The sequence below is a fragment of the Pelodiscus sinensis genome, chromosome 26 (genome assembly GCF_049634645.1).
Source record: "Pelodiscus sinensis isolate JC-2024 chromosome 26, ASM4963464v1, whole genome shotgun sequence".
NCBI lineage: Eukaryota > Metazoa > Chordata > Testudines > Trionychidae > Pelodiscus > Pelodiscus sinensis.
Genome location: NC_134736.1, coordinates 15,159,666 through 15,175,310, shown reverse-complemented (window position 1 = coordinate 15,175,310; position 15,645 = coordinate 15,159,666). Strand labels below are relative to the sequence as shown.

Below are 15,645 nucleotides of genomic sequence, written 5' to 3'. Positions count from 1 at the left end.
TTCAAAAGGGAGGTTTGAGATGCTTCACTTCTCCTCGGGGAGGGCGCACGGTCACCTGTCCATGCAGGGACCACATGCATCTGTAGAACACGCTTCAGATTGCCAAACAGCAAGGAGTTGGAGAAAGAAAACCATGGGTGCATAGGCCATGGAGAGGACAGATCGACTCGTGGCTCAGAGAGAAGAGATGGCGCCAACAGCAGTGATTGGGAATTAACACAAAGCGCCTTCTGCCCTCAACACCAAGAATAAATATCACCAGTGACTATGATGGAAACTCGACAGACACTGCCCTGCCCTTCGGGATCGATTGTATTCAGCCCAACGTTACATGCTGCAGATGCCATTGTACCGCAGGCTAATTTGATGATTTGCATTGCTGAGAGGGGATTAGTGGAACCTCCCGTTTTGATGGCCTGTTTCTAATTTGCATCTTTAACGAGGTGGGACCCCAGCCAGGTTTTTGTTCCTTTGTGTTTACTTCTGAGGAACTGTGTTTCTTTCCAATGATTACAAATAAATCTCTTCTGCCTTTTCGCCAGCTGCCTGGAATAAAAGACATTCAGAGCCTCTTAACTCTGTAGCTGGAGAGACTACCAGAAGAAGAGAAAATAATCAATTATGAGGCCCCTGAAAATGTAATTAACGTTCCCTTCTCAGTGATCACGGTTCTGCCTCCTTTTACAGGTAGTCACACCTGGACATTTTCACAGTAGAAATGTTGAATCAAGTTGCTAGAACAGTCAATTGGGAAGCTAGAAAATCTTTGAGCTTACATTACTTATTCGTATACATTATTGGTATGATAGCAGCGGGTAGCGACCCAAATGAGATTGAAGGTCCATTGTACCCCTGGGAGAGACAACCCCAGTCCCAAACAGCGGGCAGGCTAACAAGACGCACTGTTCTTCCCAAAGTCCAGATGAGAACGTGAGGTGCAGCTGGATGGAGCGACTTGTCTAACGTCACATCCTGAGATGCTCCCATGGCTTTGAACTAAGCACCCGGACTTTTCAGGTGGCTTGATCAAATTGTCTGGGGGTCTTAAACTTCCCATCCTTGAGACGTTTGTTCCTCCCAGGAATACAGGTGTTTAACATCTCCCCCTCCCCCCAATCATCTGTCACCGATCCCCCTAAACCTCAGCCTCAGAGCGACAGTTGCGCTTTGATTGGAGAGCAGCAAAACCTCGTATTCCTCTAGCAGCTCAGCCAGCACCGGGGCAAAAGAAACCTTAGCCCCCGGAAAGCATTGTAAAGATGAAACAGGAGCTGGTGTCTGCAGCAGGCCTGCCCGCGCTCCCCCCTTAACGTGACATAGACAGGAGCCGAGGGGGGGATACCAACCGCAGGAGATGAAGGTGGCTTCTGTTATTCAGTCTTCCCTACATGGCAACAGCATGTCAATATCATTAATGAGGCCAGGTTAGGCCTGCTGGCGTGATCCACGCAGGGGCCTCTGTTAATAGGCCTCTAGAGGCAGGGGCCAAGCTCCCTCTCTAGCAGGAGGCAAAGGACGTAGTGGCGCTATCTGTATTGCTGACACTCGTATAACAATTCTCTGGGAAAGCTTCAACACTAGCGTGGAAGAAGGAAGAATGGCTACAATTAGAGGGGAACCAGCACAGTCCTGGTGCCCCTGAATCCTTCCTGCATGCATCTTCTCGTGCCACGGCATTGCAGTTCACCGCCCTGGTCTCTCGCAAAGCCCCGTGACCTGTAAGGCAGCGCCTGTGTCTCCAAAGGCCTGTGCTTAGAGAGCAGGGATTTGTCCAGATCAACACAGACAAGGTCAGAGCCTGGTTTGTTTCTGCAGCTCCCAGTCTTGGGGAAGGAAGGAGGAACTATCTCTAATGGCCACCTACGGTGGTAAGATCTGGAGGGGAACCGGTTGTGCTGCTGGTGACTTCCTTTTTCAGCATCAACAGCTTGTTTGCTGCCCCGAGAGACAAAAATCTCTCCCCCAAAGAGCAGAGTCTAAAGAAAACAGACTCAGAAGAAGTGAGATGCCTGTGGTTCACACAGGATCTTTGTAGCGGGCAGTAAAGCGTCATCAAAACAAAGAATGCACCAGGCAAGGAAGGCTGGTTTGGGGGGGTCCGAGTGGAGTTTTGTGCAAGTTTGTTGGAAGAACTGCAGGCTCTTTGTTATGGGCAAAAGTTGCACAGTTGGCTTGCCCAGCAGAAATAGGTGTTGGCAAGTTGATACAACTCTACCCCTCCTAAGCCCAACTGCAGAATTAGTGACAGGAGAGCATGGTAAATGGTACAACTCTATAGCCTGACTCTCAGAGGGTGTGACTGTTTAGCTGAGGTTCTGATTCATGCGCCTGGTCAGATTCAAGGAAGGCTTTCCCCAGGACTTGCAGGTCTTCAAGGGTGCTGCTGCAAAATGAGGTGTGTGTCGTTGGTACACGGAGGTTGATCCAGCAGGGCCCTGGGTGACTACTGAGCAGATCTGGGGACTCTCCACCAGGGTTTCCGCTAAGATTTTCCAACCATGAGTGGAGTGAGTTTTGGCCTGTGCACCAGTACTGAGGTCCTGTGCGCTGGTTTGGATGTGTGCCACATGGAGCCCAGTTTGCTAACACACACACTTTCCCGACCGCTGGAGCAGAACCCGGCTTCCCCCCACCCCCGGCCATGCATCATGCCCTGGTCCCAGCTGTCGGAGCCGACCATGACCAAAAGGGAGGGGGTGGCTTCCAGAGTGGCCTAGGGGCTAAGGTGCACACCATGGAGGTGGGTTCAAATCCCAACCACCCCCACCCTGGGAGCAGCCAAACAACCAACACAGGCTGCCAAAGCATGTCCTGTTCCCAGCTGCCAGAGCAGACCCTGCCAACCCCCCGGCCATGCAGCATGTCCCATTCCCAGCCACTGGAGCAGACGTGCACACCCCCCACCGCCCCCATCGCCAGAACAGGCCCTAGCCCCCTGCCACTGGAGCAGTCCTGCCCCCTAGCCACACAGCTGTGGCAGGTCCTGCCCCCCCAGCCCCAGTGGCTCCCCCACCATGCCATCCCAGCCAGCCCTTCCCACCAGAGCAGCCACCTGCCATGCAGGTGCTGCTGTGTGGCTCTCCAAAGGAGGTGGGTGGGTGGAGGGAAAATCTTTGTACACACCTTAATGGGAGCTATGCCCGCCCCTCTTGCTGATGTTGGTGGTAAAGTTGGTCGTGTCTACAGGATAGGGGACTCTCTCCTGGGAAGAAGATTTGGGGGGGGGGGGGAGGATTAATAAGGGGGACGTGAGCTGAGGCTGTGACCAAATGGCTAACGAGGTCCTGGGAAGCAGGGGAATCCCAAGCAAGAGGAGAGGTTATTTTCCCTCTGCCTTTAGCGCTGACGAACAAAATGCAAAATCTGTAAACAGTTTATTTCCCATCTCATCAGATGCTCTTTGCATACCTTCCCCCTACCCCCCACCACCTCCGACATCTCCTTCTGGATTTGCTGCAGAGTGATTCCTTGGGAGATGGATACAGAGCCTTTAGGAGAATGTTAATGCAGGTTTGTCTTTGTTCTTAATTAGATCCCTTTAAGGGAAAACCTCCTGGCCTGGTTTATTATCCAGCTTTGTCAGAGCTTGTCTGCTTTATCTAAACACTTTGAAGAAGTCTCTTTACCTGTTTGCTTTGCGGGAGATATTATCCTAATCCCGGTCAATTGGAAATAGGTAAAAAGGGGCATTCCACAGACGAGGGAAAGCCTGAGGCTTAAGCGCTAATGGATAGTGGTCTTGGAGCATGTTGAAGAATTATTCAGGGCGCTATTTCAGTTTTGGTGCCTGTGGGCATTTGCCATTAGACTGCGATTTCCAGTGTCAGATGGTGGTAAATGTATAAACAGCCGCTTTGAAAATACAAAACTCAGCATGCTCAGCCCATGTGCAAAGTGACAGAGTTCCTTGGTTTCTTGGTCTTGGTAACGCTGGAAGATCTCCAGGGCCTATGCACCAAGTGGGGTTTGTTATTGCCGGGTAAGTCCTGGTTCACAGTAACCGGCGTCAGTAGGTGTGGTGCTTTCTCCCACCAGACACCTGCTTGAGCCTAGGTTTGGGGATGGTTTGAGGGGCATTTCTGTGTAACGTCATGTCTGCCGGAGAAGGCCCTTCAGAGAGCAAACGTGTGCAGCGTGTACCCAACACGCCCGGACCCATTGCGTTCTCCTGCTTTCATTGCAAACTCAAATCCCAACTCAGGTCAGTGAGTCCTAATCACTGGCCGGTGGACGGTTCGGTGCAGCAATTTCACCCGCTTTGTGCGTTGAGACCTGTGCGCGCCAAACTCAGCAGGCGGTTAAGGGAGGGCGGGCTGAGATTCAGACAGCCCTAGTTAGACACACCCAAAGCCTGATTCTGATCTTGTTTACTTTGCCCTCTAATGGACTCACTCCTCTGCTATCAGTCCTGCCTTCCACCGGTGCAAATGTGATCGTGCTCACAAATACCAGACCAGCAGATGCAGTTATCCTGGGCCATATTGTGCTCCATGCTACACAGGCTCAGCAGTTGCACCCATACAAACGAGAACAGCGTGGGAGCCACAACGTTTTATCTTGCGAAAAACCAGAGCAAGCAATCTTTCCCTGTCGCTTCAGACCCTCGATTCCACCCCTAATGAGGAGACGAGCTAGTACCTTGTGGGGCTTTATACGAGATATTTATGTGAGTCCAGACATGCGAGTTGCCGTTTTACATATTACTGCCCTGATTTTTCAGTTCACGCAATGAATAATTTACAGAAAACGTGTGTAAGTATCTCTTTATTATTCATTATAATGAACTGAGACAGGAGTAATAGTCCACTAGACTGGAATTCCCCAGGGCTCAACTCAGCGAGGCTGCGCTTGCTCTCCCACAGTTCATTTGAATAGAGAGGGCTCTGAATCCTGACGTTAGAGTAGCAGGGTGTGTTCCGGTCAGGACTGGGGGAGGCTGGCAGAACTCAGGGGCGTGGGAGAATGGGTAACAATGGGAGAGGTGCTGCCCAATAGGAGAAGAGGGGTTGCTTTGAACATTAGAATGGCCGTACTGGGTCAGACCAAAGGTCCATCTAGCCCAGTATCCTGTCTGCCGACAGTGGCCAGCACCAGGTGCCCCAGAGAGGGTGGACCAAAGACAATGATCAAGCGATTTGTCTCCTGCCATCCCTCTCCAGCCTCTGACAAACAGAGGCCAGGGACACCATTTCTGTCCCCTGGCTAATAGCCTTTTATGGACCTAACCTCCATGAAATTATCTAGCTTCTCTTTAAACTCTGTTATAGTCCTAGGCTTCACAGCCTCCTCTGGCAAGGAGTTCCACAGTGACTACGCACTGTGTGAAGAAGGATCCAAGCCCACCTTTTCATTTTATGGATGGCTTTCCTGGGAATCTGCAGTTCTTCATGTCTTGCTGTGAGGAGTGTTTTGGGCTGGCACTTTGTGGGCCGGTGCGGCTAGTTGCAGGGCATCTCCTGGGAAGCACTGAGCACGCTCCTCTGCTGCCGACTTCCAGGAGAAGGGCATCAGTGCAGCACCTTGCAGATCCTCCCTTGCAATGCTAGGGGCCTGACTAGCACAGCATGGGGATGGCGGGTGAGGATGGAGATCCATGGGCTGTGTTCTGCAGGCACTGAATATTAGCTTTGGAGAGTTTATGGAGAAGCAAGATGGGTGTTGCCGTCTGGATTAAGGTGCCCGGGCAGAGTTTATGGAGAAGCAAGACGGGTGTTGCCGTCTGGATTAAGGTGCCCGGGCAGAGTTTATGGAGAAGCAAGACGGGTGTTGCCGTCTGGATTAAGGTGCCCGGGCAGAGTTTATGGAGAAGCAAGACGGGTGTTGCCATCTGGATTAAGGTGCCCGGGCAGAGTTTATGGAGAAGCAAGACGGGTGTTGCCGTCTGGATTAAGGTGCCTGGGCAGAGTTTATGGAGAAGCAAGATGGGTGTTGCCGTCTGGATTAAGGTGTCTGGGCAGAGTTTATGGAGAAGCAAGACGGGTGTTGCTGTCTAGATTAAGGTGCCCGGCCAGAGTGATATAAAGGGAACATAAAACATGATTCCAGTGGCTCAATCGGTCTGTTGCTAAACACCCTGCAATTGCCCTGGCTCTGAGCTGTGTAGGAGGAAAGCAGGGTGAATGGCTCCTCCTCCCCATGGGCCGTGGGGCCGCCATGTCCTCGGACTTCCATTAAGTGATACGGCGTCTCCTGGAGTGATGGGACTTTGCTGCTCCTCCGGCTCTGGAGAGGCAAAGCCTGTGTGCAGCAGCAGAACCAGCATTTGTGTAATGCATGGCAGCCTCCTGGGGCAAAGGTAATAACATGCCAAGCTCAGCAGACCATCTGTCTTCCTAGAAGTCCATGCTTGGAGTGGCGAGTGGGAGCATCCAGCCGCTGGGAGAGGAGAATTATTTGTTTAAGGGGGAACATATCTCTAAGTCCTCTGCTGCAAGGGCCCGGGGGGCACTGGAATTTGCTTAATAGAATCCCACCTACACCCCCCAAATCATAACCTTGAGAGAGCCGACTGTGCACGTGACGTGGGAGGCATCTCCCATTTGTGCAGCGTCAGTGCGAGAGGCCCCACACTCCCCTCCTGCCCCAGCTGGCGGCAGAGGTGAGTGAGACGGAGGCCTCCTGCCCACGTATAAGCTGGCGGAGGGAGCTGAGCAGCAGCTGCAAACCAGCATGGCCTGATGAGCCTGCCTCACTGCAAGGGGAAGGACCGGATAACCTCTTGGGGGTCCTTCCGCCCCATGGCGGTGATGTCGATGGTGTCAATACTCCGAGAATTCCCCCGGCATGCCACTATCAAATCCGAACACAAACAGAGATACATGGCGCCCACCCCTCCTCCCACCCCTCCCGATTGATTTTCAGCAAATGAAAACAGCAGAAGCCTCTGGCCGGTTCATCGATGAGCTGCTCGGGACAGTTTGGGAGCTAGAGACACCGCTGTTGGGCAAGGATCAGCACAGGCTCATGTTGCAGGACCAGTTTAACATCTGAGACCGTCTCTCATCGGGCAACTTGTCCCATTTGCAGCAGGCTGGGCTCGGTAAGCCTAGCTGGGTATATACCTGTAAGGGTATGGACAAGGCACCGGGCTGGGAATCAGGAGATCTGGCTTTGATCCCCACCGCTGCCGCAAACTTCCCATGTGGACGTGAGCAATTCCCTTCCCTTGCTGTGGAATGCTCCCATTTCCCAGCCTTTCTTTTCATTCGGTTTTGAACGGAAGGCCCAGCCTTCTGAAGACGTCGAGGTGTGACTGAGATGGCTAAACTCCATTTTCAAAAGGGGTATAGGGGCCTCGATCAGCTGAAAGTCAAGAGACCCAGGTGCCTTCAAGTGCAGATCCATAAAGGGATTTAGGTGCCTAACTCCCGTTGACTCCAGGGATTTGAGAAACTGGGTCTAAATCATTTTTTAAGCGAAGTCGCTTAAAACTTGCAAGGCTGAGCAGAGCAATGCCTAAACCCCTCAAAAGTCCATGTGGTTTAGAGCAGGGGCTATTTCCTACTGGCTGTGTCTAGACTGGCCAGTTTTTTTGGAAAATCAGCCGCTTTTCCGGAAAAACTTGCCAGCTGTCTACATTGGCCGCTTGAATTTCCGCAAAAGCACTGACTTCCTACTGCAAGAAATCAGTGCTTTTTGCGGAAATACTATGCTGCTCCCGTTCGGGCAAAAGTCCCTTTTGCGCAAAACTTTTGTGCAAAAGGGCCAGTGTAGACAGCTCAGATTTGTTTTCCACAAAAAAGCCCCGATCGCGAAAATGGCGATCAGAGCTTTTTTGCATAAAAGCGCGTCTAGATTGGCCAGGGACGCTTTTCCGCAAAAAGTACTTTTGCGGAAAAGCATCTGTGCCAATCTAGATGCTCTGTTCCAAAAATGCTTTTAACGGAAAAGCATTTCCGGAAAATCATGCCAGTCTAGACGTAGCCACTGTGTCTACACAACACCTAGCATGATAAGGCTCTGATCTCAGCTGGGTCCTATAGGCACTGCCACAATGCATATAATACTAAAGCACATCACTTCGTGCCTCGGTTTCCCTATCTGTAAAATGGGGATATCACTGGCCTGCTTGGTAGGGGAATTCCAAGGATAAACTCGTTCATGTATGAAAAGCCCTTGGAGACCTCTGAAGGGCCAGGGCTGCAGGAGGACCAAGTATTGCTGATACAATCCACCTTTCACAAATGGTAGATCCCTTTTATCTTTGCTTGCTGAAGCTTTGGGAAGCGAGGGAGTACTCTGAAGAAATGCTCAGCTCTTACACTAGCCAAACCTGTGAGGCTTTTTCCGTGGGGGCTCCTGAGCCAGTCAGACCCCAGAGTAAATACAGCCAGGTCATCAGTCAAAAAGCATGTGCTCCATTTTACTTTCTCCCTTGCTCCATTTCTCCCCGACTGTCACTAACCACACAGGGACCTGGCTCTAAAACTTTCCAACATTGAGTGGCAGGAGAGGGGAGGCTGGAGCTAGGCAGCCAATAAATAACTGAAATGGCTGTGTGTGAGGGGTGTGTGATTTACAGCCGCCCATCCAAATGCCCTTCCTCTTCTTCATCTCCCTCCCTCTTCTCTTCTTCCTCTGTCTACCCATTTCCTGCCTTTGTGCTGAGGCTGTTCCAACCCTCTGACCAGCACTGTATATCACGCAGGGGCTGACCGGGGGGCCTACAGACAAGCCAAGCTGTCAGCAAATTTCACAGCTTCCTCTACCATTCTGTATGTCCGGCCAGGGGAAAGAGGAGGGTTGGGGGCTGTGATGGTTGTGCAGGGGGGCATATGGAGAGACTCTGGCCATTCAGAGCATGGTTTCTTTCCAGGGGATGCCGTTTCTCCAGCACTTCAGAACACTGTGCAGTGCTGCAGTGACAAGCGACACGGACCCACAGGTGACTCGTGGTAGCACCTGGGGGGTGCACCTCTGCCTCCGCCAGAATTTTAATTGCTAAATGGGGTGCCCCCAGAAGCCCCCTGCCCCTCTGCGTGGCCCTCCCCCCATAGGCATCCACTGCTCTGCGAGGATTGCTACCACACAGAGCTGCAGGTGGGACGTGTCAAATGCCCTGGGGCGCATCTCTCTCGATTCCTGCCCCGGAGTTTGGAATGAATGTCTCTAGCATGGTCCCATGGTGTGGGTTCTACTGGTTTTGGCCCAATTGATGTGGGCTGTAACCTCTCAGAACATGCTTTTTCTGTCAATTCCCTACTGTACCTGTGCGGGCTATGGGACAAGAGTGATGCATTAGAGCGGTTTCTATTAGACTGTTGCACTGTTTTGCTGCCTTAGTGTTTGCATCTCTTTTATACTGAGTTGTTCATACCATGTTGCCCAAACCAGTCTTGTCAGCGTCGCTACTGGGCACGTCCCCAGCTGTTTTCTGACTCTCTCACCTCCCGTTTGTAGGTGTACTGTGGACGAGAGGGTCACGCGGGTAGCGTGGCTGAACCGCAGCAGCATCCTGTATGCTGGGAATGACAAATGGTCGATAGACAGCCGTGTGGTCATCCTATCGAACACCAACACCCAGTACAGCATCAAGATCCATAACGTGGATGTGTACGACGAGGGTCCCTACACCTGCTCCGTACAGACAGACAATCACCCGAAGACCTCCCGGGTGCATCTGATCGTGCAAGGTAAGACTCAGTGTCTCCCACTGAGAAAGAAACACGTTCAGCTGATGGGACCCAGGGTTTCTATTAGGTGCTGATGACGTGCCGGTTACAGTGAGGCCGATGGTTCTTGCTTGCTGTCAGAGGAATGTGCTGAAGGCCAAGACAGGGTATGTCTAGACTGTATCCCTCTGATGCAGATTAGGCAGGTCGACGTTGCAAATGAGGCAGGGATTTAAATATCCCGTGCCTAATTTGCATAAAAATGGCCGCCACGTTTTGCCAACTCAGCACTTTGTCGGCAAAAAGCGACAGTCTAGAGGGGATCTGTTGAGAAAGAAAGCCTTTTTCGACGGATCCTGTAAATCTCCTTGCAGGAGGCGTAAGGGAGCTATCAAAAAAGGCTTTCTTTCTCGACAGTGAAACTTTGCTCTCCCCTGTGAAATCTGCATGATACAGGGCGAAAGCACCCAAAGGGTCAGATTTTACAGTCCCTGACCTATTTTTCATGGCTATGAATTTGGTAGGGCCCTAACTATAGAACCATTAATCCCTCTGCTAATTGATGGAGGCAGGCCATTGTGTGGTTAATGAGCTCAGCTCTTGGAGAACTCCCTGAAGACAAGAATGGCAAACTGGATTTTGTTTTGATAGCATCCTGGGTGTTGGAAACGCGGGCCAAGCACTGTCAGTTCTTGCATTCCTGTCTGCTTAGTGGAGCTCAGTTCCAGAGGAATAAGGGATTCTTAGCCTCAGAAGTGATGTCTGCATGGCACCTCACTGGCCTTGACAGCTGAGTTATCTTCCTCTTTGGGAAATGCAGTGCTGAAATAAAAGAACTGTCAGGTACGGCTGAGGAACAGATTCAAAGAGAACAAGGCGATCGCTTCTCAGGAAAGGAGACAGATTGTGTAAGTACGTCAAAGTCAATCCAGGCCAGGAAGGGCTTTTGGCGCACAGCTTCAATGGAGAATGCTATTAGAGCAAAGCATGGGCACCACACAAGCTGTTGGGTTGAAAAAGAGAAGTCGAAGTGTCTCTTCCGACAGAAGGCTCTCAGAGCTTCCAGATCTGAGACAGGCTAGGGAGGAGGAGGCGGGCTGCGGCGTGTCTCTCTTTTTGAAGAAGTCCCCTTGGGTTGGAATGTTTGATCCCAATCAGAAGAGCCTGAAAGCTTCCAGCATCTGCTGGATAACAAAAAACAGGACTGTGTAGCACTGTAAAGACTAACAAGATGGTTTATTAGGTGATGAGCTTTCGTGGGCCAGACCCACTTCCTCAGATCAAATAGTGGAAGAAAATTGTCACAACCATGTATACCAAAGGATACGTTTATTTGTATCCTTTGGTATATATGGTTGTGGCAATTTTCTTCCACTCCTCCATCCCCCTTCTGTTCTGAAATTTGATTTGTCCTTTTCATATGTGTTCATTTTTTTAATTGTACCCTTTGGTATATATGGTTGTGACAATTTTCTTCCACTATTTGATCTGAGGAAGTGGGTCTGGCCCACGAAAGCTCATCATCTAATAAACCATCTTGTTAGTCTTTAAAGTGCTACCTTGTCCTGTTTTTTGTTTCAGCTACACCAGACTAACATGGCTACATTTCTACCACTATCCTGGATAACGTGAGTTATAAACTCATCAGGTGTGTGCCCTGCATCCCAGGAAGGTGCCTGCATCCTCCTGGCAGGAAGAGGTCAGGAAAATAGCCCTGCACATTAAGAGGAGGGGGTGACACTGACAGCCTGGTGGTTAGTGTGCTTTGGACAGTCGTGGAAAGAGATGTCAAAGATGCCGGGTGTCGGGTGGTTTACACAGCCAACTGAATCATAGAAATAGATGCTGAAATCCACGAGGTCATTTATCTTCAAAGAATAATGTGACCAGCTCTGCACCCATGAGGGGCTCTTGTTTTTCTCGGCACTAACCTGATTTCCTCCCTTCACCACCCACCCGCCCGCCCACTTCAATTAGAAAGTAGCTCCAGATCCCTGCTTCTTTGCCACAGCTATCGGGTTTTGTCCAGTCTATAGATTAATTTTTCAGAGTTAGTGTTAGTTCAGGTTAGATAAAGATAATGAAAGTTTCCTAATCCTCTTAAAGAAGATTTATCTGCCTGAGTAGAAAGCTCTCAGAATACAATAAGGCATGTATAAAACCCGGACCTAATCTTTCCTTTAATTTCAAACAGCTGATGGGTATTGATTTTGCAATGAGCAAATCTGAAAAATTTCTGGGCCCCAACCTGCCTCTTAAAAAAACCCTCCTACTATTATTTATCATCTCCCCATTTAGAAATGCTAAGGTCTGATGACTGCCACCAATCAGCTGTCATTAAGGAAGGGAAAAACCTACCCAAATTTGTCACCTACCCAGTTAATTATGTATAGATCTAGGCGTCCGTTAGCTCACCGCTTGTTCAGATCATTGTCTGCTGTTCTCGCCAAGCCTCTGATGGAATTTCCTGGCATAGTCCCTTTGGGATGCCCTGCATGCTGTCTCCAGCATTCTGAAATAATCCAAGTGTTGTCCCCAGGGAACAGCAACACTGATTTGGGATGCACAAAATAACTTCCTGGACCTTTCCCTCCTTGTGGGGGCGGGGAGGGGGTCACCCCTCCATTTCTAGACCCGAACTCAGACAAAGCAGCTGCTGGAGTGTTTGCCTGGCTGCAGATTCCCCGTCTATATCCATCCACACATCTGACATTTAACTGGGCCTGAAAAGCAAATATGCCCTCCCCCCATAAAAAAGCCTGATCTTGCGAGATATGCCACTCAATTTGCAGAGTCAACGGATTCTAAGAAGTCTCTCTCTGTAACCCTAATCCATCTATCTACTCTGTCCTGTCTTTATCTCATTCATACATTCCCGGTCCCCAGGCCTGCCAATGGGACAAAGGTGCAATTGCCCTGGATCCTGGCAATTCAAAAGTTGCAAAATCGGCAGCTGGAGCCTTGGGCCCTTTAAATCACCACTCGAGTGCCCAGTGGTGGTGAAGGGCTGGCAGGGGAGGCTAGCTCCTACCCCCGCCACTTCTGCTCCAAGTCCTGCCCTTTCCAGGAGCAGAGAGCCCCTCCCCCCCACACCTTGCCCAGAGGCCTGGAAGTTCTGTCAGCCCCCCGCCCATCCCTGATATATGGGGGCATTTTACACCATAATATGCAAACCCACTTGAGTTACCTGGTCATAGAAGCGAATCAGATTGGTCAGGCATGACTTGCCTTGGTGAACCCATGCTGACCATTCCTGATCTCTTTCCTCTCTTCCAAGCACTTCCAAATGGATTCCTTGAGGATCCCCTCCATGGTTTCTCCAGGGACTGAGGTGAGGCTGACTGGCTTGTAGTTCCCCGGACTGTCTTGAGGGTCATCTGTATTTTACTGTAACTAGAGATGGGTTGAGAAGGCAAGTTTCAGAACTGGATATGGACTGCATTTAGGATAGGGTTCAAGAAGCAGGTTTGACACCAAGGCATTAGGTTTGATTGTGCTGAAATTCTTTGTGCTAATCTTACAGTAATTTATCCCCAGATGCACGATTTTCAGATTTTGTCCATCTTGCCCTGAAGTCTCAGGCAAACAGCCATTGCCATGACATTTTGACTGTATTGAAAGTTAATTAATTATAAAAATCCCAGAGTGATTGCCTTATTTCTGAACTGGGGCATTTATGTAACTACCTGGGTGGTTAAAGCTAGGCATATGCTTTAAGTACCTTGCTGAATCGGGGCTTATGGGATGTAGCTGGATGGTGATATGTCTAATTTCAAATTGGAACCAGTTAAAATGTTAAGTTTCACTTTGCGGTTAAAATTCCCATCGGTCCCATTCATGTACAACAGGCATTGTCCCTGGAGTGGTCATAGGGATGCATTTGGCCCTGGGATAGTAAATGGTTGATCTGAAATGGAATTTACAAGGGGGCAAGGTTATGTTTAGCGATAGCCCCCCCATTCTGCCTCCATGGGGTTAATAGTGAAAACTGGAAAAGACTCGCTGGGGACCAGTCTTAGGAGAGGAGACTGGACGTAATGTAGTCAGAGGGCAGGAAACAGATGGAAAGCAAGAGGCTCTCTTTTTTGCTGCCAGGGTGATGTCTGAAATGAGCGTGTGCGTGAGACAGGGAGAGAGATTATAGCTTTGCCTCTTATTTTCTCCCTCCGCACTCTCCAACTCTTAATAAATCTTCTGCACATAACAACCAATATCTTGCCTCCTAAAATCCTGGTGTGATTATCTTATCTCCTTAAAACAAGACGAAAAAGCCTCTTACTTCACTGAGACACTTGTGCCAAGCGCTGCGTGCAGCCGAGAAGGGCTCAGGGAGGTAGTGATCCAAGGGACCTGCTGCCGTGGCTTTCGCAGCTGTGCAATCTGCAATGTAGACCTTTTCCCTTACGGGCTCAGGAATCCAGAAGGTTGGGGATTGTGACGTCCCTGGCTGAGCTTGCTCTGGAAATGTTTTGTTTCCGCTCCCAGGGCCAACTTTGCCTCGGGAGTAACCGGGCATTGTTCAGTTGACTTTAGTGGCAGTCTCCCCGCTTGTGCCAGCTGTGAATTTGGTCCGTAGTTCTTAGCTATCCAGACGACTGAATCTGTCCCATGCTCCAGGCCTTTCTGGAGTAGTGATCATGAGAGCCAGTGCTAAGGAAGCTTGTTGCCAGGTGTTATTTGAAGCAATTCAACTCAGAGGCACCCTTTCCCCTCTAGCCAGGGGGTGCTCGACTTGCCCCCTCCGCAGCAGGCCCCGTCCCTTTCCTCAAGCCCCTTCCCTACTCTACCCCCACTCTGCCTCATTCCACCTCTTCCTCCAAGCTTCGCCCCAGCACTCTCCCCATTCCACCCCTTTCCCCAGCCCCTGCCTCTTCCCCACTGTCCTCCACTCCTCTTCCACCCTCCTGGAGCATCCGGAATGCTGTGAATCAGCTGTTTGTGGCATTCCAGAAGTGCTGGCAGGGTGGGAGAGGAATTGATCAGTGGGACTGCAAGGAGGTGAGAGTCAAGGAGCAGGGTGGGGGGGGAAGGGGAAAGATAGGAGGGAGCTATGCTGCCGGTGGGCACTCAGCACCTTTCAATTTTTCCCTATGAGTGCTCCAGTACCAGAGCACCCGCTGAGTCAGCGCCTGTGGTCTTAGTACTGGTGTGGACAAGGCAAAATCAGAAAGAGCTTGGAAACTGGTTTTGTCCAATCAGTTACTATAAGTTAAACCATTTTGAGGACATGCTCAGAGAGTTGAAGGCAAAGGTCTTGGCAGTGGGTCAATGTCCTAGTTTAGCCATTCCTTCTAAATGCAGTCAGAATGGTGGGGGAGGCCACAAGTGACTGTGCGGACGACTGATTTTTGTGGTTGGCTGACCATTGGCAACCTGGGGGCAGGGTGGGAATTGTTTCAGTTTGACATAAAAACAGAGGCCAGGGGCGGCCCGTGCGTATAGACTGACTCGGCCGTCGCCTAGGGCACTGCGTTAAACGGGGCGCCCGATGATGACATCACGCCATTGAGGGCCGTGGAGATGGGGGTGCCGATCGTGCATTCCGCCTGGGGCGCCAGCTGCCGGCAGCCCGCCTCGGGCCGCCCCTGACAAAGGCCTGTTGAAATTTTCAGCTAATCCAAAATACTCACCGTTTCAGGCTGAAGAAAACAATTTGTCTAGTCTTCAGTGAAAATTTTAATTGAGATTTTGAGCTTTTTTTTTTTTAAATCTTCTTTTTTAATTGAAAGATCTTTCTAAACCAAAAGTGATTTTTTAATCCAAAAATCAAAACCTGGTTTTTTGCATCTTTTTGTTTCAACATTCACTGTCTGTCAAAACCAACACAACTTTGTGAAACAGTCCAGAGTTGCAGAATCTGCATTTTTCACTTTAAAAAGTTCCAGATGGAAAATGTAAGTACAAATGACTACACTGCAGTGGAAGCCGGTTAACCTAGATCCAGGATAATTTGATCATGTAAAGAGACTTTCACTTCACTGCTTTCCATTCAGGGGAAATGCATTCATTATTTCCTTCTCTGTGATTACCACTG

The 15,645-nt window shown here is 50.2% G+C and overlaps 1 protein-coding gene across 3 annotated transcripts in view; it reads left to right on the top strand.

Annotated features, from left to right (window-relative positions):
• The window catches only part of OPCML (opioid binding protein/cell adhesion molecule like), a 1,026,659-nt gene that overhangs the window by 802,771 nt on the left and 208,243 nt on the right, over positions 1-15,645 (top strand). For all 3 annotated transcript variants that reach the window (XM_075909407.1, XM_075909406.1, XM_075909408.1), the window contains one exon: positions 9,400-9,632. In XM_075909407.1, coding sequence (XP_075765522.1) covers positions 9,400-9,632 — 233 coding nt within the window. The remainder of the gene's footprint in view (positions 1-9,399; positions 9,633-15,645) is intronic.